Source organism: Engystomops pustulosus, chromosome 6, assembly GCF_040894005.1.
Source record: "Engystomops pustulosus chromosome 6, aEngPut4.maternal, whole genome shotgun sequence".
In the NCBI taxonomy this organism is placed as follows: domain Eukaryota; kingdom Metazoa; phylum Chordata; class Amphibia; order Anura; family Leptodactylidae; genus Engystomops; species Engystomops pustulosus.
The window spans coordinates 102,989,483-103,017,052 of record NC_092416.1 but is presented as its reverse complement, the minus strand read 5'-3'; the positions used below and the strand labels follow the sequence as shown (position 1 = coordinate 103,017,052).

At 43.8% G+C, this 27,570-nt stretch overlaps 1 protein-coding gene across 3 annotated transcripts in view; it reads left to right on the top strand.

The window, feature by feature from the left end:
• Positions 1 to 27,570, top strand: part of CA11 (carbonic anhydrase 11) — a 716,291-nt gene that overhangs the window by 350,501 nt on the left and 338,220 nt on the right. For all 3 annotated transcript variants that reach the window (XM_072110510.1, XM_072110509.1, XM_072110508.1), the window contains exon 3: positions 7,108 to 7,250. In XM_072110510.1, the coding sequence (XP_071966611.1) occupies positions 7,108 to 7,250 (143 nt within the window). The remainder of the gene's footprint in view (positions 1 to 7,107; positions 7,251 to 27,570) is intronic.

The following is a 27,570-nucleotide window of genomic DNA, read 5'->3' as shown; positions in this document are numbered from 1 at the left end:
CAGATGAGATGACGCTGAGTTATTAAACAAAATAAACGTAAAATAAAAAAGGACAAATGGCAGACTGTGCCTAATTGAAATCCAACCCCTACTAAATTTTCCCACTTCGGTCTTTGCAATGGATATGTGCGTCACTAAGCGCAAAACACAGCGGTCGCAAGTCTCACTACAAATTGCTGACAATTGGCTAGTAGATGCACTGCAGCAAGTACAGCCACCAGCAGATCAACCAGAAATCAAATATATAACGCTACTGTAGGCGTAAGCCGTTTGGATTCTCCTATGGCTATTTTCTAGCCAAGTATGAAAGCACACTACTATGCCAGATGAGATGACGCTGAGTTATTAAACAAAATAAACGTAAAATAAAAAAGGACAAATGGCAGACTGTGCCTAATTGAAATCCAACCCCTACTAAATTTTCCCACTTCGGTCTTTGCAATGGATATGTGCGTCACTAAGCGCAAAACACAGCGGTCGCAAGTCTCACTACAAATTGCTCACAATTGGCTAGTAGATGCACTGCAGCAAGTACAGCCACCAGCAGATCAAACAGAAATCAAATATATAACGCTACTGTAGGCGTAAGCCGTTTGGATTCTCCTATGGCTATTTTCTAGCCAAGTATGAAAGCACACTACTATGCCAGATGAGATGACACTGAGTTATTAAACAAAATAAACGTAAAATAAAAAAGGAAAAATGGCAGACTGTGCCTAATTGAAATCCAACCCCTACTAAATTTTCCCACTTTGGTGTTTGAGGTGGATATGTGTGCCACTAAGAGCTAAACACAACGGTAGCAAGTCCCCCTGCTAATTCCTCACAAAATGGTACTAGATGCAAATAAAAAAAAAAAAAAGTAGAACGTTATTGTAGCCCTAAGAAGGGCTGTTGGGTTCTTGGAGAATCACTCCTGCCTAACAGTAAGCTAATAGAACACCCTAACGCTTTCCCTGACCAGCAGCAGCTCTCTCCCTAGCGGCATCCAGACACAGAATGATCCGAGCAGCGCGGGCAGCGGCTAGTCTATCCCAGGGTCACCTGATCTGGCCAGCCAACCACTGCTATCGACGTGTAAGGGTACCACGTCATGCTGGGTGGAGTGCAGAGTCTCCTGGCTTGTGATTGGCTCTGTTTCTGGCCGCCAAAAAGCAAAACGGCGGGAGCTGCCATTTTCTCGAGCGGGCGAAGTATTCGTCCGAGCAACGAGCAGTTTCGAGTACGCTAATGCTCGAACGAGCATCAAGCTCGGACGAGCATGTTCGCTCATCTCTATCTACAAGTCCCCCTATATATTGTTTTTTATGTGGACATTCAATAATGTATATTAATCCAACGGAGTCACATGTCAGTGTCTCGTTAATCTCATGCATGTAAGAATTTATTCTGGATTGAATGGTAGTAGTTTTTTGGGGAAAATTGGTTTTCTTTCAGGCTCCACACCTATCACACCTGTGGAAGCCAGGCATCACCATCCAAGATGCCAAGGTATAAGTGTTCTGTGATTTCTTTTTAAACATTGGGGCGATTTTCTTGTTAAGATTTGGTGCTCTTGAGTATACTATTGGGGGAGTATAGGGTATTTCTTCCCCTATAACTTTATTTTCTTTCAAGAAATGCCAGTATTTTTCTATTATTTTTTCTATTGTATATTATAGGGTAATACAATTTTCACTGTCAGTGGCATATGTGTTTCCTTAAGTGTGGTACATTCAGCAGTATTTTGGTCAATGAAGAAAGCTTTTCTTTCTTGATTTCTAGCCCTCTCCCAAGAAGATCTTAAAATGTGTTCTGGATAGCCTTTTTCTTTGAATTTTTTTGTCAGATCCTCAGCCTCTATTTCAAATTGATCTGATCTTGTGCAGTTTCTCCTCAACTTTCTATATTGGCTGAAAGGTGCATTTAGCAGCCACCTAGGTAGATGGCAACTTGTGTTCAATATGTAACTGTTCTTAGAGGTAGCTTTATAGAATGTACTGCACTCTAGATGTTCATTTGCTACCTTAATTTTCTAGATCTAAGAATTCTATATTTTCTTCACTAATGTTTGGGGTAAATATAAGATTGGATGAATTAACATTTAATGTACACAAAAATTCTTCCAGGCCTCTTTCTGACCCTTTCCAAACCAATACGATATCATCCATGTAATGCCGCCAGAGCACCAGATCCGCACCAAGTTGGGCATTGATGTATATTTGTTCCCAATATGCCATAAAAAAGTTGGCATAATCTAATGCCCATGGTGGTGTAAGATCGATTTAATGCCGCCATGGGAACCAGATTTGCAATTCAATTTAATAAAAAATCCTAAACTCTGGCTTGAGGCGGCTGAAGAAGCATTTTCCAAGCTGAAGTCTGCCTATGCCTCTGCTCCTGTTCTGACATGGCCTGATACAGAGAAGCCATTCCGACTGGAGGTTGAACACTCCTCAGTGGGAGCTGGAGCGGTGCTCACCCAGAAAGGGCCCAAAGGCCCAAGTCTCACCTGTGGGTTCTATTTTAAGACTTTCTTCACTGCAGATAGAAGTTACTCCATAGGAGACCGAGAACTACTGGCCGTAAAACTTGCTCTAGAAGATTGGCTCCTGGAGGGAGCTCACTATCCAGTCTGCATATATACAGATCACAAGGACCTCCTATATCACCAGACTGCTCAGCGCCTCAACGCACAAAAAGCTTGCAGGTCACTCTTCTTTTCCTGTTTCAATTTCTTGATCCACTTTCATCCTGCAGAAAAGAACATCAAGGTTGATGTCCTCTCTCGTGCCTCTGATGTTAATGGGGAATAACCGGCTCCGGACAGACTGTTTCTTGCAGCTCCAATGAAAATTCTGCAGCTTCCTCCTGGCCAGACCCACGTCCGGCCTGCTCTTCGGAAAAGGATATTGACTTGGTGACATTGCTCTAATGTGGCTGGGGTGCAACACCCTGTCACCCTCATTTCCCGTTTTTACTGGTGGCCAAATCTTGTCAAAGATGTATGGGATTTTGTGCGCTCCTGCACTTCCTGCGCCCAAAAGAAGCCATCTTGTTTCAAAACAGCCAGTCTTCTACTGCTGTTACCCAGCTGCCCGTGGACTCACGTGGCCATGGATTTTTTCATGGGTCTTCTGCCTTCCTCTGGGAATACCGTCAACTGGGAAGTAACAGACCAATTCTCCAAGATGTTCCACTTTGTGCCTCTACCAGGTTTCCTTGCTTTGCCAGCCTGTTCTTTATCCACATCTTTCGGTTACATGAAATTACTTTGCACATAGTTTCTGACCAAGGGGTCCGGTTTGTTTCCCGCTTCTGGCAATCTCTTTGTACTCATCTTGAAGTAAAACTGGATTTTTCTGGATTGATTACCATCTGCAGTCCAATGGACAAGTAGAGAAAGTTAACCAGACTCTGGGCTGTTATCTCCGTCATTTTGTCTCTGCCCGTCAGCAGACCACCCGTTTTAGCGCCAGGGTGGGGGGGGCCGATTCCTGTGAAATGCCCCTTACAGGCACCCGCGATCAGAGGAATCTCCGGTTACTGTCAGTTATAATATACAGTCAACACCCGTAGCTTCTGGTGCAGGCTTACGTCAAATGTCAGGAAGGGGTTAAGTCTATCTGGTAGCAGACTCCACTCTCTTTGCTTGAGGCATCTGCTCAACCCAAGACCCAGACAGATGAGAATTGCAGGCCTCCTCCAGTTTTCTATCTAGTTGATAAAGTGTGGCAGTCTTTCAGGTACATCTGGCTGAAGATTCCCAACTACAAGCTTGGTCCTCGGTTTTTGGGTCCATTTGATGTGCTGAAGCGCATCAATCCTGTGGCCTATAAGCTCCGTCTTCCTCCCACCATATGTATCCCAAACTCCTTCCATGTCGCTGAAGCCAGTCATCCTGAACTACTACACTCGACAAGTTCCTTCTCCTGCTCCTGAGGCTGACCCCACTGATGTCTTCAAAGTAAAGGAGGTTCTGGACATGAAGACAATGAGAGTCAAGCAGTTCTTCCTTATTGACTGGAAGGGGTTCGGGCCTGAGGAGAGGTATTGGGAGCTCGAGGGCCGTGGTCTCCTGCAGAGTCATCCTGAGTAAGAAAACGGTACGTGTTTGAAATACGTTGACCCTCACTCTACTGCAACACTGCGATCGGATGCCACAAGAAATAAAGGCTTCTCTTACTTCCATTGAGCTGGATTGTCATCTTTCCTTCAGAAGATTACTATTACAAACACAAAAAAGTTCCCTATGTTCGCAGAGCAAATCTCACAGAAAAGGACAAACGGTGCTGAGAGGAATAAGATGATCAAAGGTCCAGCAAGACCACCACATTCAAAACAAATACAAATACAGTTATTCCTCTGCCTCTACGTTCTCCTAATAGTAGGAATATTAGGAGAACGTAGAGGCAGAGGAATTACTGTATTTGTAGAAGATTATTATTAACCAGCAGCAAGAGGGATCCGTGCACGGGACATTATAAGGAAAGGTGAGCTGGTAACATTTTCTTTGAACATTGTAGAGGTGCTGCACTACCTCAAAAGCACCAAGCTTGGGTTCACATATTTTTCCATGCCATAGGTTGTAAGGGCATGTTGTTGTGGATGGACAGTGACATTACCGGGACCCCTGTCCTACTGAGCAATGTATCCACTCAGCTAACCTAGAGGAAGGATTCAATACACTGCATCTGCTCCCCATGGGCTACTATTGTCTCCACAGAAAGATGTAGCTTAAAAATCTTTCCTTCTTACCTTTTTTTGCGTATTTCTGGTCAGATAGAGGTAACAATTATGCCTCTGTCTGCCAGTGTATGTCAATGCATATGCTCAACGTATGCATCAGGAGTATTTCTGACGCATACACTGACCTTATACAAAAAGTGAGATGTGAACCCAGCCTAAAATAGACAAACTAGGCCCAAATCAATATAAATTCAGCATCCCATCTTCATTAATGTACACGTCTAAGGAACTGCCCAATGAGCTCATAGACAGAATTGTGGCAAGACACAGATCTGGTTAAGGTTACAAAAGAACTCCTGCAGCACTCAAGGTTCCTTAGAACATTTACTTACCCGTCTGGAGGAGTTCACTCAAAGTGGATTGTCTGATGAGCATTCACTCTGCCGCGATTCACTAAGATTGTGCGCCCGATATCGTGCTTTTGTAGCTTCCCCGCTCAGGTCCGCCGGAGTTCACCTTCTTCTTTGTGGTGCATGTAAGTGCTTGATCTTGCAACACAATTTGAAAGTTAAATCCCTTGCTCAATCCGAATCGTCTGACTGCCCACCTCCCTATTTCTGTTGCATGAAAGCCAGCACAGCTGCACCAAAATCTAATGTGTGTGACACAATGATAAATATTAAATATATGTTAAATGTTAAATATCTATCACAGCAGTGCAAAACCCCAAAAAGGTTGGGAAGTCCGACGAAAGTGTGTCCGCGGACCCTTAGGAAATAAGCCCCAGTGTCCTTCATAATCCTTAAATGTAAGAAGTTTGGGATGTCCACAACTTCTCCTCAACTTGGCTATCCAGCCAAACTAAGCAATCATGGGAGAAGAGTGTTGGTGAGAGAGGTAAAGAAGAACTCCGAGATCACAGTGGCTGAGCTCCAAAGATAAAATAGGGAGATGGGAGAAAGTTCAGTGAAGTCAACTTTCACTGCAGCCCTCTACTAGTCAGGGCTTTTTAACAGAGTGTGCAGACAGAACCCTCTCCTCAGACACATGAAAGCCATACATATCGTGGATGAAAACCTCTTACAGTGTGCTCTGGACCAGTGTGCTTCCTTCCAACAAGATAATGACCCTAAGCACACATCTAACATAACAAAGCAGTAGCTTCAGAATAATTTACCATTCTTGACTGTTCCAGCCAGAACCCTGACCTAAACCCAATTGAACATCTCTGGAGAGACTTGAAAATGGCTGTCCACCAATGTCCGCCATCCAACCTGAGGGAATTGGAGACAACCTGCAAGGAAGAATGGAAGAGGATCCCCAAATCCAGGTGTGAAAACATTGTTGCATCTTTCCCAAGAAGACTCATGGTTGTAATAGTGTACATTAAAGATCAAAAACAAGAACTTTTTTCATCTTACCAATTTGCTAAAATGAAACAAAGAGTGAAAAAATGTATAGGGGTCTGTATACTTTCTGTACCCACTCTACTTATTTGGATAAGCTTGTTGTTGACTGATGGAGTTATGTAAAAAGAGAAGACTCTAAGCTATGTTACACTATGAATTTCAGTTATCCATTTCTTTAAGGCTGGTGAAGAAGCATTGGGTGCTTTATCTGTAGCCAAGTGTGAATACATTGTGGATATAACATACCTCTCAAATTTTTAAACGTCACATAAATCTACTAAAACCAACTATCATGTAGCAGAGAACCAATAACCAGATGTATAATCACAAATGTTTGCCTGTTATTGAGGTTCCATGCTGATTGTGAAAACTGGAGTTTTTGATTTTTTAGGTAACATTTGCAGTTGGAAGCTAAATGGTAAAACAGTAGATCTGCAAAGAGTTGGAGCAGTGCAGAAGGCGTCATATTCATGAAGAAAAGGTACCCTCTGCACACTACAGAGGAAAACTGCACATGTTCCCCAATGTGTGTGAATAAAAATATATTGCTTTTCTAAATGGAGGTATGTGGCACCAGACTCTGAAAAGTGCTGTGTAACATGAGTTTGCCATATAAATTAGATGGAAAATACATTTTAACTATGACTGTATTTACATACAGAAGGTAAAAAATGACTTGTGAGCTTATAATGAAACTAAATATTGTCAAGAATTGGTGATATCGTTCACATACATAAAATGTGACCCTAACAAACATTAAAAAATGTTGTCATTATGATGCTAGCTTTTGCCAACTAGAGCAACAAGTCTTGTGTTTTTCTTTATTGTCACAATCTCACTCGAATGCTTAAGACTGTTGTGCAAAAATAAATTTAATTGACCATTGGAATGAAACAAGTTTTTATGTCTAAGCCAAAGAACCTCAAAAATCTCTGACTATAGCTTGATGTGATGATGAAAATTAAGCAGTTACAGCTTTCTTTCTATGAAAATCAACCATTCATGTAAAGCTTTGTTAAATCTATTGCAGGTCCTGCATTTTGGGGCTTGGTGAACTCTGCATGGAATTTATGTACAATCGGCAAGAGACAATCACCTATCAATATAAACACCAGTCAAATAATCTTTGACCCCTTTTTGCCCCCGCTTAGACTAAGCTTGGAGGAAAAGAAGGTATTTTTGCTATACTTTATGTATTTTGATGTGTTTGATATTCCTGATCCAGAGCTTTATATGACCTGATGAGGTCACTTTGAACACAATGGGGCAATTCACTAACATCGTGCGTCCGAGTTCCTGCATGTGTCGCTGCTGCACCGAGGTCCGCCGGAGTTCACCTGCTTCTTCCAGGTGCATGTGAGTGCTTGATCTTGCGACACAAATCCTTTTTTAAATTTTGCGGTTTGTCCGAATCCGTCGGGTTGTCCCAAGGCCTGCCCTCCAATTTCTGTTGTGTGCAAGCTGCTTCCAATGCGCCAAAATACGATCACAATCGCCAAAATCCCTGTGCAATTCGTCGCAAAACGGAAATATTCGGGAAACCCGACGAAAGTGCGCCGCGCGGACCCTTAGTAAATGAGCCCCAGTATGTATTCATATTTTTCATAGCTGCACACATGGCAGTACAGTAATTTTACTTATCCAGTAGCATCTTTAACCCGTTAAGGACGCAGGGTTTTTCGGCTCATTTCTCGCTCTCCAACTTCAAAAATCCATAACTTTTTCATTTTTACGTGTACAGACCTGTGTGAGGGCTTATTTTGTGCGTAACAAATTTTACTTTCCCATAATGTTATTTATTTTAACATGCCATGTACTGCGAAGCTGAAAAAAAATTCCAAATGTGGAAAAATTGAAAAAAAAACGCACGTGCGTCACGTTCTTGTGGGCTCAGTTTTTACGACTTTCACTCTTCGCTCCAAATAACACACCTCCTTTATTCTTTGGTTCGGTGCGATCGCGGTGATACCAAATTTATATAGGTTTTATTGTGTTTTAATACATTTTCAAAAATTAAACGAATGTGTACAAAAAAGAAAAAAAATTTTTTGCCATCTTCTGACGCTAATAACTTTTTCATACTTTGGCGCACGGAGATGTGTGAGGGGTCGTTTTTTGCAAAATGAAGCGACGTTTTCATTGCTACCATTTTGAGGTCTGTGTGACATTTTGATCATTTTTTATTTCATTTTTTATGTTATGTAAAAAGGTGTAAAAGTTGCATTTCGGACATTTGGGCGCCATCTCCCGCCTCGGAGGTCACCGCCGCCCGTAACCGTTTTTATATTTTGATAGAACGGGCATTTTGGGATGCAGCGATACCTAATATGTTTGTGATTTTTACTGTTTATTATGTTTTATATCCGTTATAGGGAAAGGGGGGTGATTTGAGCTTTTAATATTTTATTAATTTTTTTATTTTTTTTAAACTTTTTTTTGTATTTTTTTTTTCACTATTCTTTAGACCATCTAGGGTACATTAACCCTAGATGGTCAGATCGCTCCTAACATATACTGCAATACTACTAATGCAATATATGGCATTTTTGCAGGTCATACATTACAATGAGCCACTGGCTCATTGTAACGAACCTGCATAAGTCATGTAGCCTCGTGACAAAAGAAGACCCGAGGCTACCATGGCAACCGATCGCCGCCCCCCGATGACGTTCAGGGGCGCGGCAATCGGAAAAAAGATGGCGGCGCCCGCGTGCCGCCGTCTTTTAAACGCCGCCGGCGACTTTGCCGGCGGCGTTGAGAGGGTTAATAGCTGCGGTCGGTGCTATTAGCGGTGGGGGTTTTGTGCAAAATGCAAAAACCCCCACCTTTGTATGAAGAGGACTCAGCCCGTGAGCCCTCTTCATATATCCCTTATACCTCTGCGCCGTAGAGCTACGGCGCAGAGCGTTAAGGGGTTAAATGTAAATGTACCATCAAAATCAAACAGTATAAGCCAAATACACCTACATTTACGTTCATGTACTGTGACTGCTAATCTTCTTTTACAGGCAATCCCCAGGTTATCAATTAAATATTGATAAAATTTAATTACAAACGCCTTGCAGCTGAGAATTGCAGCCTGGGACTAAAGTAAAGTATCCAGAGAGCTTCACCAGAGGTCCCTGGTTTATCATGCTCCATTTTGATGGTAGATTTCCTTAGACCCCCTTAAGCCACCATGATGTTGAGGAAACTAATGGTGAGGTTCTATTTCAGCCACCATGATGTTCCCCAACATCATGTGGATTGCACAGGATTAGAAGCATAGCCTGTACTAGCCGTGCAGGAGGCCGGATGTATGTGACAGCCGAGCCTCTGCACAAACAGGCGGATCGCGAGCATCGCACGACTGCAGCACCTGAAGGGGTTACCCACTCCTGTCCCCGCGATGCCCCCACAAGCTGAATTTGAGGTGCCGATCGTCTCCACAGCAGTTCGGGAGTCCCGAGAGCTGAATTCCATGACTGCCTGCTGGGTTGGACTGAGCAGTGCAGGTGTTACCCTATGCATTTTTATAGGCTGACTGTTATAATACACTGCCATCCATCATTATGGCATTGCATTAATTTGAAGAAGTGATTAGATGATTATTTCTTGAAGTCCCTAAGGGGGGCAAAAAAAGGTTAAAAAAAACATTTTATACAAAATCAAAGGCTGCTTAATGCCCCAAACACAATAAAACATGAAAATCATCACACAAGTAATACATATTGGGTATCAGCAACTCTGTAACAACCCATACAATAAAATAAAGTAATTATTAACCCATGCTGTGAAATGCCTAATTGAAAAAATAATAAATACAGCAAAAAATATGATTTTTGCACATCTAACCAAACAATAAAAGACCATAAAAAGTGAACAAAAAGTCACATTTACCCCTGCATTATACCAATATAAAACACAACTTGTCATGTAAAAAATAAGCCCAAAAATACCTCAATCAACAAAATAATAAAGATATTATGCCTCTTAGTAGACGACAAAAGAGGCATAATCAAGGGACTTTTGACACCTAAAGAGTTTTTATTGTGTCAGACATTACAAATCTATATAAATGGAATATCACTGTAACTGTACTGACCCATAGAACAGAAGTAACATAAAACATAAGCATTAGAGATGAGCGAACATGCTCGTCCGAGCTTGATGCTCGGTCGAGCATTAGGGTACTCGAAACTGCTCGTTACTCGGACGAATACTTCGCCCGCTCGAGAAAATGGCAGCTCCCGCCGTTTTGCTTTTTGGCGGCCAGAAACAGAGCCAATCACAAGCCAGGAGACTCTGCACTCCACCCAGCATGACGTGGTACCCTTACACGTCGATAGCAGTGGTTGGCTGGCCAGATCAGGTGACCCTGGGATAGACTAGCCGCTGGCCGCGCTGCTCGGATCATTCTGTCTCTGGATGCCGCTAGGGAGAGAGCTGCTGCTGGTCAGGGAAAGCGTTAGGGTGTTCTATTAGCTTACTGTTAGGCAGGAGTGATTCTCAAAGAACCCAACAGCCCTTCTTAGGGCTACAATAACGTTCTACTTTTTTTATTTTAATTTGCATCTTTTACCATATTGTGAGGAATTAGCAGGGGGACTTGCTACCGTTGTGTTTAGCTCTTAGTGGCACACATATCCATAGCAAAGACCGAAGTGGGAAAATTCAGTAGGGGTTGGATTTCTATTAAGCAATAACTCAGTGTCATCTCATCTGGCATAGTAGTGTGCTTCCTTTGATACTTGGCTAGAAAATAGCCATAGGAGAATACAAACAGCTTCTTGAAGCCTACAGTAGCGTTCTATATATTTGATTTCTGGTTGATCTGCTGGTGGCTGTAGTTTCTGCAGTGCATGTACTTGCCAATTCTGAGCAATTTGTAGTGAGACTTGCGACCGCTGTGTTCTGCGCTTAGTGGCGCACATATCCATAGCAAAGGCCGAAGTGGCAAAATTCAGTAGGGGTTGGATTTCTATTAGGCAATAACTCAGTGTCATCTCATCTGGCATAGTAGTGTGCTTCCTTTGATACTTGGCTAGAAAATAGCCATAGGAGAATACAAACAGCTTCTTAAAGCCTACAGTAGCGTTCTATATATTTGATTTCTGGTTGATCTGCTGGTGGCTGTAGTTTCTGCAGTGCATGTACTTGCCAATTCTGAGCAATTTGTAGTGAGACTTGCGACCGCTGTGTTCTGCGCTTAGTGGCGCACATATCCATAGCAAAGGCCGAAGTGGCAAAATTCAGTAGGGGTTGGATTTCTATTAGGCAATAACTCAGTGTCATCTCATCTGGCATAGTAGTGTGCTTCCTTTGATACTTGGCTAGAAAATAGCCATAGGAGAATACAAACAGCTTCTTGAAGCCTACAGTAGCGTTCTATATATTTGATTTCTGGTTGATCTGCTGGTGGCTGTAGTTTCTGCAGTGCATGTACTTGCCAATTCTGAGCAATTTGTAGTGAGACTTGCGACCGCTGTGTTCTGCGCTTAGTGGCGCACATATCCATAGCAAAGGCCGAAGTGGCAAAATTCAGTAGGGGTTGGATTTCTATTAGGCAATAACTCAGTGTCATCTCATCTGGCATAGTAGTGTGCTTCCTTTGATACTTGGCTAGAAAATAGCCATAGGAGAATACAAACAGCTTCTTGAAGCCTACAGTAGCGTTCTATATATTTGATTTCTGGTTGATCTGCTGGTGGCTGTAGTTTCTGCAGTGCATGTACTTGCCAATTCTGAGCAATTTGTAGTGAGACTTGCGACCGCTGTGTTCTGCGCTTAGTGGCGCACATATCCATAGCAAAGGCCGAAGTGGCAAAATTCAGTAGGGGTTGGATTTCTATTAGACAATAACTCAGTGTCATCTCATCTGGCATAGTAGTGTGCTTCCTTTGATACTTGGCTAGAAAATAGCCATAGGAGAATACAAACAGCTTCTTGAAGCCTACAGTAGCGTTCTATATATTTGATTTCTGGTTGATCTGCTGGTGGCTGTAGTTTCTGCAGTGCATGTACTTGCCAATTCTGAGCAATTTGTAGTGAGACTTGCGACCGCTGTGTTCTGCGCTTAGTGGCGCACATATCCATAGCAAAGGCCGAAGTGGCAAAATTCAGTAGGGGTTGGATTTCTATTAGGCAATAACTCAGTGTCATCTCATCTGGCATAGTAGTGTGCTTCCTTTGATACTTGGCTAGAAAATAGCCATAGGAGAATACAAACAGCTTCTTGAAGCCTACAGTAGCGTTCTATATATTTGATTTCTGGTTGATCTGCTGGTGGCTGTAGTTTCTGCAGTGCATGTACTTGCCAATTCTGAGCAATTTGTAGTGAGACTTGCGACCGCTGTGTTCTGCGCTTAGTGGCGCACATATCCATAGCAAAGGCCGAAGTGGCAAAATTCAGTAGGGGTTGGATTTCTATTAGGCAATAACTCAGTGTCATCTCATCTGGCATAGTAGTGTGCTTCCTTTGATACTTGGCTAGAAAATAGCCATAGGAGAATACAAACAGCTTCTTGAAGCCTACAGTAGCGTTCTATATATTTGATTTCTGGTTGATCTGCTGGTGGCTGTAGTTTCTGCAGTGCATGTACTTGCCAATTCTGAGCAATTTGTAGTGAGACTTGCGACCGCTGTGTTCTGCGCTTAGTGGCGCACATATCCATAGCAAAGGCCGAAGTGGCAAAATTCAGTAGGGGTTGGATTTCTATTAGGCAATAACTCAGTGTCATCTCATCTGGCATAGTAGTGTGCTTCCTTTGATACTTGGCTAGAAAATAGCCATAGGAGAATACAAACAGCTTCTTGAAGCCTACAGTAGCGTTCTATATATTTGATTTCTGGTTGATCTGCTGGTGGCTGTAGTTTCTGCAGTGCATGTACTTGCCAATTCTGAGCAATTTGTAGTGAGACTTGCGACCGCTGTGTTCTGCGCTTAGTGGCGCACATATCCATAGCAAAGGCCGAAGTGGCAAAATTCAGTAGGGGTTGGATTTCTATTAGGCACTAACTCAGTGTCATCTCATCTGGCATAGTAGTGTGCTTCCTTTGATACTTGGCTAGAAAATAGCCATAGCAATAGGATAGGATTGTTTGGTTTTAAAAACTCAAAAAAAAACAAAAAACACAAAAAAAAAAAAAAAACACAAAAAAACACAAAAAAAAACAAAAAGAAGTAAAAAAAAAAAAAAAGTTATAACTCTCATTTTAAAAATGTTTAACCCGAGGGCTAGGGGTAGAGGACGAGGGCGGGGACGTGGGTGTCCAACTACTGCAGGGGTCAGAGGCCGTGGTCCTGGGCGGGGTGAGACACCACCTGCTGATGAGGGAGCAGGGGAACGCCGCAGAGCTACACTCCCTAGGTTCATGTCTGAAGTTACTGGGACTCGTGGTAGAGCACTGTTGAGGCCAGAACAGTGCGAACAGGTGATGTCGTGGATTGCTGACAATGCTTCGAGCAATTTGTCCACCACCAGTCAGTCTTCCACGCAGTCCACCCATGTCACCGAAATCCCCACTCCTCCAGCTCCTGCACCTCAGCCTCCTCCCCCCCAGTCTGCCCCCTCCCAGGAAAATTTGGCATTTGAACCGGCATACTCTGAGGAACTGTTTTCTGGACCCTTCCCACAGTCACAAACCACTTGTCCGGTTGCTGCTGAGCAATTTTCCGATGCCCAGGTTTTCCACCAGTCACAGTCTGTGGGTGATGATGACCTTCTTGACGTAGTGGAAGTGTGTAAAGAGGTGTCCGACGATGAGGAGACACGGTTGTCAGACAGTGGGGAAGTTGTTGTCAGGGCAGGAAGTCCGAGGGGGGAGCAGACTGAGGGATCGGAGGATGATGAGGTGACAGACCCAAGCTGGGTTGAGAGGCCGGGTGAACACAGTGCTTCTGAGACGGAGGAGAGTCCTCGACCTGAACAGGTTGGAAGAGGCAGTGGTGGGGCCAGACGGAGAGGCAGGGCCAGAGCTGGTGCATCAGCGCCACTGTCAACTAGTGAAGCTCCCGTGGTGAGGGCTCTTGCGGCGAGGGCTAGATCTTCAGAAGTGTGGAGGTTCTTTAAGGAAACACCGGATGACCGATGGACTGTGGTGTGCAACATTTGCCAAACCAGGCTCAGCAGGGGTTCCACCACTACTAGCTTAACTACCACCAGTATGCGCAGGCATATGAATGCTAAGCACCCCACTCAGTGGCAACAAGCCCGTTCACCTCCGGCCGTGCACACCACTGCTCCTTCCCCTGTGTCAGCTGCTAGTCAGCCCCCTGCCCAGGACCCTGGCACAAAAACCCCATCGTCGCCTCCACGATCCTCCACAGCATCCACCAGCGTTCAGCTCTCCATACCCCAGACGCTGGAGCGGAAACGCAAATATAGTGCAACCCACCCGCACGCCCAAGCCCTTAATGTGCACATCTCCAGATTGCTTAGCCTGGAGATGCTGCCCTATAGGCTAGTAGAGACCGAGGCCTTTCGCAACCTCATGGCGGCGGCCGCCCCTCGGTATTCGGTCCCCAGCCGCCACTACTTTTCCCGATGTGCCGTCCCAGCCCTGCACCAGCACGTGTCAGACAACATCATCCGTGCCCTGACCAACGCCGTTTCTGACAAGGTCCACCTGACCACGGACACGTGGACGAGTGCTGCCGGGCAGGGCCACTATATATCGCTGACGGCACATTGGGTTAACTTGGTGGAGGCTGGGACCGAGTCTGACCCTGGGGCTGCTCATATACTGCCGACGCCGAGGATTGCGGGGCCTACCTCGGTCCAGGTGTTTCAGGCCTACTATGCCTCCTCCTCCTCCCACCCCTCCTCCACCTCCTCCTCCGAACTACCATCCGTGGGCACGGCGCCATCAGTCGGTAGCTCTAGGCACAGCAGCAGTGCCGTCGCTAAGCGACAGCAGGCGGTGCTCAAACTGCTGAGCCTAGGCGACAAAAGGCACACCGCCCAAGAGCTATTACAGGGCATCACGGCGCAGACTGATCTGTGGCTGGCACCGCTGAACCTCAAGCCGGGAATGGTTGTGTGTGACAACGGCCGTAACCTGGTGGCGGCTCTGCAACTCGGCAGACTGACACATGTGCCATGCCTGGCCCATGTGTTAAATCTGATAGTGCAGCGTTTCCTCAAGACATACCCCAATCTGTCTGATTTGCTCACGAAGGTGCGCCGCATCTGTGCGCATTTCAGGAAGTCCAGCCCAGATGCTGCCACTCTCAGGGCAGCGCAGCGCCGCCTCCAACTGCCCGCTCACCGACTGTTGTGCGACGTGCCCACGAGGTGGAATTCAACACTGACCATGTTATCCAGAGTTTACCAGCAGCGCAGAGCGATTGTAGACTGCCAGATGTCAACTTCCACCAGAACTGGTAGTCAGGTCAGTCAGCTTCCTCAAGTCTACAATGAGGAGTGGACGTGGATGTCTGATATCTGTCAGGTGCTGAGTAACTTTGAGGAGTCAACACAGATGGTCAGTGGCGATGCCGCCATCATCAGCCTCACCATCCCGCTGCTTGGCCTGTTGAAAAACTCTCTGGTCAGCATGAAGTCGGAAGCTTTGCGCTCGTCACAAGAGACGGGGGAAGAATATTCCCTTGTTGATAGCCAAAGCACCCTGAGGTCTGTTTCTCAGCGCATATCGGAGGAGGTGGAGGTGGAGGAGGATGAGGAGGAAGAGGAGGAGAATGTTGGCGAGACACAAGAGGGGACCATTGTTGAGTCCTTCACTGTTCAGCGTGTATGGGCAGAAGAAGAGGAGTTGGAGGAGTTGGAGGAGGAGGAAATGGACAGTCAGGCCAGTGAGGGGAGTGAATTCTTACGCGTTGGTACTCTGGCGCATATGGCAGATTTCATGCTAGGCTGCCTATCCCGTGACCCTCGCGTTCAAAGAATTTATTCCAGCACCGATTACTGGGTGTTCACTCTCCTGGACCCACGGTACAAGCAAAATCTTCCCACTCTCATCCCTGGAGAGGAAAGGAGTGTGAGAATGCATGAATACCAGCAGGCCCTGGTGCACAAGCTGAAACAGTATTTCCCTTCTGACAGCGCTAGCGGCAGAGTGCGTAGTTCTGCGGGACAAGTAGCGAGGGAGAGTAGGCGAGCAGGCAGCTTGTCCAGCACTGGCAAGGGTACGCTTTACAAGGCTTTTGCCAGCTTTATGTCACCCCAGCAAGACACTGTCACCTGTCCCCAGTCTCGGCAGAGTAGGGCTGATCTTTACAGAAAGATGGTGAGGGAGTACGTAGCTGACCATACCATCGTCCTAAATGATCACACAGCTCCCTACAACTACTGGGTTTCAAAGCTGGACATGTGGCACGAACTGGCGCTGTACGCCTTGGAGGTTCTTGCCTGCCCTGCCGCTAGCGTCTTGTCCGAGCGGGTTTTCAGTGCAGCTGGTGGCATCATCACCGATAAGCGTACACGCCTGTCGACTGACAGCGCTGACAGGCTGACGCTTATTAAAATGAATAAAGGCTGGATTTCTCAGAATTTCCAATCTCCACCAGGTGAAGGAAGCTCAACCTGAATAATTGATCCACTCCTCCTCCTCCTCCTCATTTTCCTCCTTCTCCTCCTCTTTGTACAGTAAAGCAGAGGAAAATGGCTATTATTTGACAGGGCCCACTGGCTCTTGCTATAGTACTTCATGCATTTAATTTTTCTGGAGGGCCACCTACCCGGTCCTCTGTTTGAAACAATTTTTGTGAGTGCCACATACAGGCACTCAATCTATTCCATTTTTCTGGAGGGCCACCTACCCGGTCCTCTGTTTTAAAAAATTTTTGGGACTGCCACATACAGGCACTCAATCTATTCCATTTTACTGGAGGGCCACCTACCTGCTCCTCTGGTTTGAAACATTTTTGGGACTGCCACATACAGGCACTCAATCTATTCCATTTTACTGCAGGGCCACCTACCTGCTCCTCTGGTTTGAACAATTTTTGGGACTGCCACATACAGGCACTCAATCTATTCCATTTTACTGGAGGGCCACCTACCTGCTCCTCTGGTTTGAAACATTTTTGGGACTGCCACATACAGGCACTCAATCTATTCCATTTTACTGCAGGGCCACCTACCTGCTCCTCTGGTTTGAACAATTTTTGGGACTGCCACATACAGGCACTCAATCTATTCCATTTTACTGGAGGGCCACCTACCTGCTCCTCTGGTTTGAAACATTTTTGGGACTGCCACATACAGGCACTCAATCTATTCCATTTTACTGCAGGGCCACCTACCTGCTCCTCTGGTTTGAACAATTTTTGGGACTGCCACATACAGGCACTCAATCTATTCCATTTTACTGGAGGGCCACCTACCTGCTCCTCTGGTTTGAAACATTTTTGGGACTGCCACATACAGGCACTCAATCTATTCCATTTTACTGCAGGGCCACCTACCTGCTCCTCTGGTTTGAACAATTTTTGGGACTGCCACATACAGGCACTCAATCTATTCCATTTTACTGGAGGGCCACCTACCTGCTCCTCTGGTTTGAAACATTTTTGGGACTGCCACATACAGGCACTCAATCTATTCCATTTTACTGCAGGGCCACCTACCTGCTCCTCTGGTTTGAACAATTTTTGGGACTGCCACATACAGGCACTCAATCTATTCCATTTTACTGGAGGGCCACCTACCTGCTCCTCTGGTTTGAAACATTTTTGGGACTGCCACATACAGGCACTCAATCTATTCCATTTTACTGCAGGGCCACCTACCTGCTCCTCTGGTTTGAACAATTTTTGGGACTGCCACATACAGGCACTCAATCTATTCCATTTTACTGGAGGGCCACCTACCTGCTCCTCTGGTTTGAAACATTTTTGGGACTGCCACATACAGGCACTCAATCTATTCCATTTTACTGCAGGGCCACCTACCTGCTCCTCTGGTTTGAACAATTTTTGGGACTGCCACATACAGGCACTCAATCTATTCCATTTTACTGGAGGGCCACCTACCTGCTCCTCTGGTTTGAAACATTTTTGGGACTGCCACATACAGGCACTCAATCTATTCCATTTTACTGCAGGGCCACCTACCTGCTCCTCTGGTTTGAACAATTTTTGGGACTGCCACATACAGGCACTCAATCTATTCCATTTTACTGCAGGGCCACCTACCTGCTCCTCTGGTTTGAACAATTTTTGGGACTGCCACATACAGGCACTCAATCTATTCCATTTTACTGGAGGGCCACCTACCTGCTCCTCTGGTTTGAAGAATTTTTGGGACTGCCACATACAGGCACTCAATCTATTCCATTTTACTGGAGGGCCACCTACCTGCTCCTCTGGTTTGAAACATTTTTTGGACTGCCACATACAGGCACTCAATCTATCCCATTTTACTGGAGGGCCACCTACCTGCTCCTCTGGTTTGAAAAATGTTTGGGACTGCCACATACAGGCACTATCCAAATTAAATTGTCTCCATAGCAGCCTCCACACGTTGTCTCCATTGCTACCTCCAAAAGTCGTCCATATAGCTGCCTCCATACATCGTCCCTTTATCAAACGAGGTGTGTCAGGCAGAAATTTGGGTTGTTTTCATGGATTCCACATCAAAGTTGTTAACTTTGTCGCCACCCTGCTGTGTTATCCACAAAATATACTGGCAAACTTTTACCATTTAGGGATATTATTTCAGCGCTTCTTGCGCATCTGTTTACATTCCCCTCACCCGGCATATCCTAAACTTATAAGAACGCTACTACACTTGATTTTATACAAAAGGTTCTTAGAAGTGCTGTTTGGGGAGTAGCCTAGAGACAGGGGCTTGGATTGGCGAAAGCTCGCCTGGCAGCGGAACGCCAGCTCCATGCGCATCATGCGCTTCTTGCGCATCTGTTTACATTCCCCTCACCCGCCATATCCCAAACTTATAAGAACGCTACTACACTTAACTTGGTGCAGGCTGGGACCGAGTCTGACCCTGGGGCTGGTCATATACTGCCGACGCAGAGAATTGCGGGGCCTACCTCGGTCCAGGTCTCAAAGGCCTACTATACCTCCTCCCACCCCTCCTCCACCTCCTCCTCCTCCGAATTACCATCCGTGGGCATGGCGCCATCAGTCGGTAGCTCTAGGCACAGCAGCAGTGCCGTCGCTAAGCGACAGCAGGCGGTGCTGAAACTGCTGAGCCTAGGCGATAAAAGGCACACCGCCCAAGAGCTATTACAGGGCATTCCACATCAAAGTTGTTAACTTTGTCGCCACCCTGCTGTGTAATCCACAAAATATACTTGCAAACTTTTACCATTTAGGGATATTATTTCAGCGCTTCTTGCGCATCTGTTTACATTCCCCTCACCCGCCATATCCTAAACTTATAAGAACGCTACTACACTTGATCTTATACAAAAGGTTCTTAGAAGTGCTGTTTGGGGAGTAGCCTATAGACAGGGGCTTGGATTGGCGAAAGCTCGCCTGGCAGCGGAGCGCCAGCTCCATGCCAAGATCCAACTAACATAGTTTTAACTGCAGCACCTTTAATCTACTACTAGTTCACTGCCTCCATACATGGTCCCCTTATCAAACGAGCTGTGTCAGGCAGAATTTTGGGTTGTTTTCATGGCTTCCATGTTAACTTTGTCGCCACCCTGCTGTGTAATCCACAAAATATACTGGCAAACTTTTATCATGTACCGATATTATTTGAGCGCTTCTTGCTCACCTCCTTTGGTTCCTCTCTGCCACCCATTGGTTTGAAGCCTGAGTCCATTTAGGGTATGTCGCCATGACACTCTCTAGCCTGCTGCCGCTGCCTCTGCATGCCGTCCCCTATAGTGTCAGGGTCAATTATTGGATGTTTTAGATGCTATCTAGCTTCATTCTGTCACTCTGTCATGGCCATGCTGTTGCCCATAATTTTGGCATAATGGTGCGATTAGGCAGCCTCAGAGGCATCCATGCATGCTGCCCCTGCTGTTTCCTGTCCATTTCCGTGGTGTTTCCATCCTTTTCTGAGGTTCCCAGGTGTTTGGCCAAGCTTCCCTGTGCAGAGCCTTGGTCCCCTTGAAAAATGCTCGAGTCTCCCATTGACTTCAATGGGGTTCGTTATTCGAGACGAGCACTCGAGCATCGGGAAAAGTTCGTCTCGAATAACGAGTACCCGAGCATTTTAGTGTTCGCTCATCTCTAATAAGCATCTATGCTATTTGGTGTAGAAAACACAAAAAAAAATGTAAAAACATTAAACAATGGGGTATTGTGCAAAAAATATAGTGTTACTTTTGAGGGGTCTCATTGTTAAAATATGTCCACCCTTTGAAGGTTTTTACTGCATTACTCTATTAGGGGCTCAGCCAATGAGACATAACACCTGACAACTGTTCTAGCAAAATCTGCCAATAGACTCTCCTTTCCTTCCACGCCCTGCAGTGCACCCATATAGCAGTTTGTGGTCTGGTGTGGGATATTACTGTGTTCAGGAGCAACTGGTTAACAAACTATGGGGTGCATTTACTTCTTTAAACCCTTCTAAAAATAAAAATTAAGGGGCCAAATCAAGGTTTTTTTGGTAAAAAAAAACTTAGTTATTTTTGTATACACATGTAAGATATCAGAGTTAACGAGTTATGTTTTGGCAGAGCAAACTGACTATAGGAAGATCATTAAAGAAACTGTCTTCTCTTAAAGTAAAAGATTTCACAGCACGTAGGCCTGAGCTCCAGTATAAAGCTAATAAAGACCCTATAAGTAATAGGGAAGCTCCCAATTTAGTGGGAAAAAAAGGAATGGGATTGAGCAGAGGTAAATAAAGGAGATAGCACAACAAGCATGAACAACCTAGAAGAGGAGGCATTAGGGGCAGTAGGGGGCTTGAACAGCAGTACTACTGGGGATTTGATGGACAACAACATAAAAGATGCTCAGAATAATGTAACAACATCTAATGAAAGTATAGGCATACAAACAGAACATGAAGGAAATGTTTGAAACTTATCATAAAGCGCTAATGGCTGAATTTAGATCTTCTTTTGGAGTAATAAAAGAGGTAGGTGAGTTGGGAGACAGGACAAATCAACTAGAACAGGCTACTGCATATAACAAGCTAGTGGAGAGTCATCAAAAGCTAGAAGAGGAGGTTACCGCATTGAAAAATAAACTAGGGGATCTTGAAGATAGGTCAAGAAGAAATAATGTCAGAATATGAGGCAGTAGGGGAGAAATATTTGGAAAATGTCTACAGAAAATGTAGAACACAATAATAAGTGATGAAGAGTCACTAGACAAATCAATAGACAGAATTCACAGGCTGCCCAAACCCAAAACATTGAAACCAGAAATATCCAGAGATACTGTCGCCAGGTTTCACTATTTTAAAACTAAAGAAAAATTTATACAATCTCTAAGGGAAATATCAAAACTTCCAGAACCCTTTCACAATATTGAAATGTTTAATGATCTTTGACAAAACACAATGGGGCAGATTTACTTACCCGGTCCTGTCTCAATCCCACGGTGCGTTGTCCGACGAGGATTCGGGTGTGCCATGATTCACTAAGATCGTGCGCCCGACTTCCTGCATCCGTCGCTTCTGCACTGAGGTCAGCCGGAGTTCACCTGCTTCTTCCTGGTGCATATGAGTGCTTGATCTTGCGACACGATTCCGTTTTTAAATTCCCGGTTTGTCCGACGGCCACGCCCCCCCCCCCCTGATTTCTGACGCATGCAAGCCGGCGCTGTTGCGCCACAATCCGATCATGTGAGGGCAATTCGAAAATAATCGCGAAACCCGACGAAAGTGAAGTGTTCGGACCCTCAGTAAATGTGCCCCAATGAGACTGCGTAGGGAGTTTAAAGAAGTTACTGAGATTTTAAGAGAAAAGCAGATAGGATAAAAATGTGTTTTTCCAGTAAAACTGATAATTTGGTTTATGGGCGAGTATACAACTTAAAGTTGCCGAAAGAAGCAGGAAAACTGTTGTGTCAGTGGAAATTGAAAGAGGACAAAGGGACACAGGAAAGTGATAAGACAGATCAGATTAAGAAAATTGATACAGAATAGCAAGGGAAAAAAGCAAAACCCGCTAATATAGAAAGGACATTAACAGTCGAGCAACCTGAGTCGGGGAAAATAAATTCCAGACCTAATCTCATAAATAATAAATTGTGGATGATTATGTATGATTTTTTATTTAGATTATATGTATAAGATGTCTAGAAATGGTAAACAATGATGGCACTGTCTTTTTATAGATGGAAAGAATAAAGCAAGATCTTTAAATAAAGATGACACTCACTCAAGGGTTGAACAGTCCATTTAAGAGGAGGGCCTTGTGGAATGAAGTAACTAAAGAAAGATGTGAAGTTTTGTGCATACAGGAAAAACATTTATTAAACAAAGACATATACCGTTTAACACATAGAAATAAAAAAATATATATTTTCACGCAAATGCAGAAAATAAAAAAGCAGGGGTTAGTATTTTTTTAAATCTATGATTCGTAAAGCACAACAGAATTTGGTGTATAAATAAAGATTATTTTTATTATTATTTTAAATTGTGGAGGATTTGGCCCAGTAGAGACCGTGGTAGCGGGGTGCTGTGATGCAGTTCACGACAGTGACACCAAAGTACAGTCCAAAACAGGTCTAGCCTGTGTTTATTTCAGCAGGAACAAAATAAAACAGCCTTCACATTCAGGCATCAAAAACAAAATAATATCCTACCCGTCAGGGTGCTAACTAAACAATGGTTTTCTGACTCACCACTAACAAAACAGTTTTTGTTGCTCCAGGCACAGAGGTCAAGGCTGCGTACTCTCCAGCCTCCTTCCAGAGAGACAACACTTCCAGCTCTGCTGAGCGACTTTATGAGGCTAATTGGGCTGTTCCCACCACCTGTGTCCAAGGTGCTGGACACAAACCTAGGGGAAACATACCGCCCATCCACAGTTAACCCCTTCAGTGTCTCACAAAATCTACAGTAAAATTTCAACTGGCAGAATGTGTTGGTATTTGATTGTGGTAGGCCGGATTAATGATGTTTTGTACACGTTGGCTTCTATTTATGCTCCGAACACAGGCCAGTGTAAGTTTTTAAATCAGTGTTATAAAAAATAAACACAATTAAACAAGGTACAGTGGGTACCTTGGCTCTTTGGGCTCCTCATCTCAGCCTAGTAAATATTAGACTAACAAATAAGTGCTAGAAGATGAGCTGCATGATATTTGGAGATATCAACCTGTTAATGAACCTGACTATACATATTTTTTCCAAGATATGGGAGCTATTCTAGAATAGACTACTTTCTGGATGATGGTGAGACTCTCCTCTGATGTACGGAGTCAAGGATCGGGAATATTACATGGTCGGATCACACACCAATTATGTTAAATTTAAATAAGAGACCCAGACAAGACTCCGTACCTAGTTGGAGCCTAAAGTTACCTTAAAATCAGAGGAGTGTCAAACAATCTACTGTAATTAAAAGATCAAAATAATTATTTGAAATAAATGATAATAGAGAAATAAATGATGCATCTCTTTGGAACACATATAAGCTATCTGTGAGTGAAGTCTATAAGAGATTAGGAAGAGAGTTTAAAAGGAAAAAAAGAAGCTAGAATGAAACAACTGATAGCAGAAATAAATGAGATGGAAGAACAAAATAAAATTAGTGTAAGTGTAGAAAAAACAAAGAAACTAAGCAAATTGATATTGCAGCTCCGCACATTACTGTTATCAGATTATAAACAGAATAAGTGGAATTGTAAGATAAAATACTACTTAATGCGAGATAAAGCAAGTAAAATTCTGTCCAAAAGAATTTAAAAACAGAGGATCAAAGTTAGAATAGACAGCCTTTAATACCCCAGAAACAGAATAGTTAAGAACCCAATAGCAGAAGCATTTCAGTTGTACTATGCTAAATTATACAACTTAAAATTGACTATTGATCTTCCTAAACTGTCCGAAAAGCAGTTCAAAAATTTAAATAAGCCGTTGGATGAAGAGGAAATAGAGAAAACAATTTTGGTCTCTAAATTAAATAAATCTCCAGGACCAGATGGGCTCTCAAATGAACATTACTGACAGTTTTCTAAAGAACTCAGACCATATATGACACAAGTATTTAGATACTGGCAGGAAAAAGGTCAAATAGAAGCGAATAATTTACTGGCGACAGTAGTAACACTCCCAAAATCAGATAAACAGCAAGATAAGCCAGGGAACTTTAGACCAATATCCCTCTTGAACTGTGATATAAAACTATTTGCTAAACTTTTTGCAATCAGGCTACAAAAGGTTCTTCCCTCTATTATATCACTTGATCATGTTGGATGTGTGAAGGCCGACAAACTAAATTTGGGACAAGAAGTATAATAGATCTTTTGCAGTGGGCCCAGGTATCCCCAGTGTGCTCCTGTCTTTGGATGCAGAGAAGGCCTTTGATAGGATACACTGGGGCTACCTGGACGCCACAGTTTGAAAGGCCCAATACTACAAGCTTTTTTAGCATTACATTCTAACCCAAGAAGTCAGGTCTTAGTGTCAGGGCTCTACTCTTCAGAATTCGAAATCTCCAATGGCGCCCGACAGGGTTGCCCCTTGTCGTCGGGAATTTTTGCAATGATGCAACCCCTAGCCCAAAGTATTAGACGAGAAGGGAATATTACAGGAATCCAAGTGAATACAGAGTTAGGAGTACCAGAGTTGAAAGTGTATCATAAAGATGCTATTTTAGAGGGAGTGAGTGAATGTTGGAACCCCATGCGTCTACACAAATGGATTCAAATTGAAAGTGTTGTACTCCCACAAAATTTAAGTCTTTTAGAGTGCTGAACAAGGAACCCTGTTCCCAGGTTTTGTAAGTCAACAACTCCAGATGGTCTAGATACAACTTTTCTTCTATAATCTACACCTGATGCGTTTCCCTGTTGTAGTTACAGAAAACAGTTCATCAGAGGTGTTACTAAGGGTCCCGCGGCCACATTTTCATGGGATTGTGTCGCACGCGATCGTTTTGTGTCGCAATCACGCTGGCTTTCACGCGATACAAATCGGGGGGTGGGCCGTCGGACGATCCGACAGATTCGAATTGCGGGATGGCCGGTAAGTGTAAAAATACAATTCAGTGATGCGGCCAGAATATATGAATAGGAGGAGTTTCACAATAAGGGGAAAGTGTGGTACACGACAGAGGCATGCCCCACCTTTCATAGGATATAACACTTATGGCAGTGATGGCGAACCTTTTAGAGACCGAGTGCCCAAACTACAACCAAGGCCCACTTATTTATGGATGAGTGGCAACACAGAAATGTAATGAGTAATTTGTACTCCCTGCTCTATTACAGCTTTCATTGATATCAGCACCCAGTGGACACCAATAAAGCAGAAAATAAAAGAAATTTGGATGATCATTGTAGCTTCCCTCTGGGGTCCCATAAACAGAAAGAATTGTCAGGGACGGAGAAGGAGCTTCAATGATAATCCAGATCCGTCCACACCTTCCAACTCCTCCAGTAGTCCCAAGTAGCACTGTCACTTAAAAATAGCTCTGTGCACAACAAGTCTTGGGCTGTCTGGGACTGCATGAAGATACCTGGAGTCGTCTCTGGTGATGGCCTGGGTGTGTATATAATTAAAGTGATTCATTCTATAATTCATATTTACGGGTTCAGGAAAAAGAAGAAGGACAATGCAGGCGCCACATGTGTGAGATCTGTTTTCGGTGTGTGAGTTTTTATAGCAAGATTAGTTTCACTCACCTTTTTTGGTTGTACGTCCGGTACAACACGTTAGAAGACGTTATGAAATATAAATAGGAGTCTGGCAGCCTTCCTGGTCTCCGTAGCAGTAGGCGTCTATGGAGCATGCATCATCGGGTAATGTTGGTTTTTTCAGAAGGTTATTTCGGCGCCAAATACTCACAAGTATTATATGATAAACTTAGAGTTCCTTTATTGGGTAAGACGCGTTTCGAGCCCAAACCGGGCTCTTCTTCAGTTACAAAAGGTATACAGTGCATAGGAAAAGCGGGCTTATAAGCATCACTTGGCGGGAAGATGACCCCCAGCTGACATCAGGGTGATGTCACTATGTAAACATATACATTGTAGTAATTGTATTCATTCATAAAATTGACTCGTATTGAGTCATTGTGACTAAAAGTAATAATAATAATAAACATCATCCTAATATATAAATAAATAAGCGAACTAATTAAAATGCATATTAAAGATGACATAATAGAAAAATCCATAATAAAATAAATTAAAATAAATTAAATAGAATAAATTAACGTATACATAATTGGTAAGATATATATATATATACACATATAAAACCAATAGATACCGGACCTTATGCCTTTACCATATAGAGAGGGAATTATAACCTTGTTGATCCGGCGCAGAGATCTAATCGCGATCCTCCGAGTCAACCAGACTACGGAAGCCGGGAGGGACCAAAAAGCGAGTTGTCAGTCTCGAAGGGAGAATTTAATGAATCATGGTGAGCTGTGGATGTGTTGCGCTGGAGTGCCGGAATTGCGGTATGTATGGATGCTAAGATTGATGGGGATAATGGAGGGAGAAGATATATATTCAACCTGGGATGTATTACTTTTGGGGGAAGAAACAGCAGTATTTTTAACTTAATACGGTTTCTGTCATTTCATTGAGTCCAGACGGTTTCAAGGTGTTAAGTTTATAAATCCAATAGATTTCCTTTTTCTTTAAAGTGGCAAATCTATTGTTGATTCCAGGGTTAATGAAGTCAATTGGCATAATGGTAATTTTTCCTTCGCCTTTATGTTTAAGGGTACAGTGTTTAGACAGTCCATGATTTAAGACCTTATGTCTGATATTATATCTGTGTTGGTTTAATCTACAATGCAGTGCTTGTGTCGTTCTACCAACATATTGGAGACCACACTGGCATTCGATAAGGTAGATAACATAGCTGCTGCTGCAATTCAGCTCAAACTTTAATTCAAAGTTTTCCCCTGTGCTGTTAGATTTAAAATGGTCTGATCTTTTTATCATCCCACAGCATAGACATTGGGGTTTGCCACACTTAAAGCTCCCTTTAGAGGTGCTTGGTGGTACTCTGTTCCTATATTGTTTAGGGATACTGGGTGCCAGGATGTTCTTTACTGTAGGGGCTCTCCTGTATATACATGATATTTTGCCCGGTACAATTTTAGTAAGTACAGGATCTGACTTGATGATCGTCCAATGTTTTTGTAAAATATTGAGGATATCTTTGCTGTCGTTACTGTATGTAGTAATGAATTTTAGTTGGTGTGTTGTTTCGTTCTTTTTATTTATTGTCTGTTTGGTTTGAAGACTTTCTTTCTGGCTACATTGGCTTGCTCTTTCGATGGCATCTTTGATTAGTGTGTTTGGATATTTCTTTTCCTTGAACCTTTTTTTCAGAATATGGCATTGTTGCTCATATGTCTGGGTGTTCGAGCAATTTCTTCTGAGACGTCTGAATTGGCTGTAGGGAATGTTTTGGAGCCA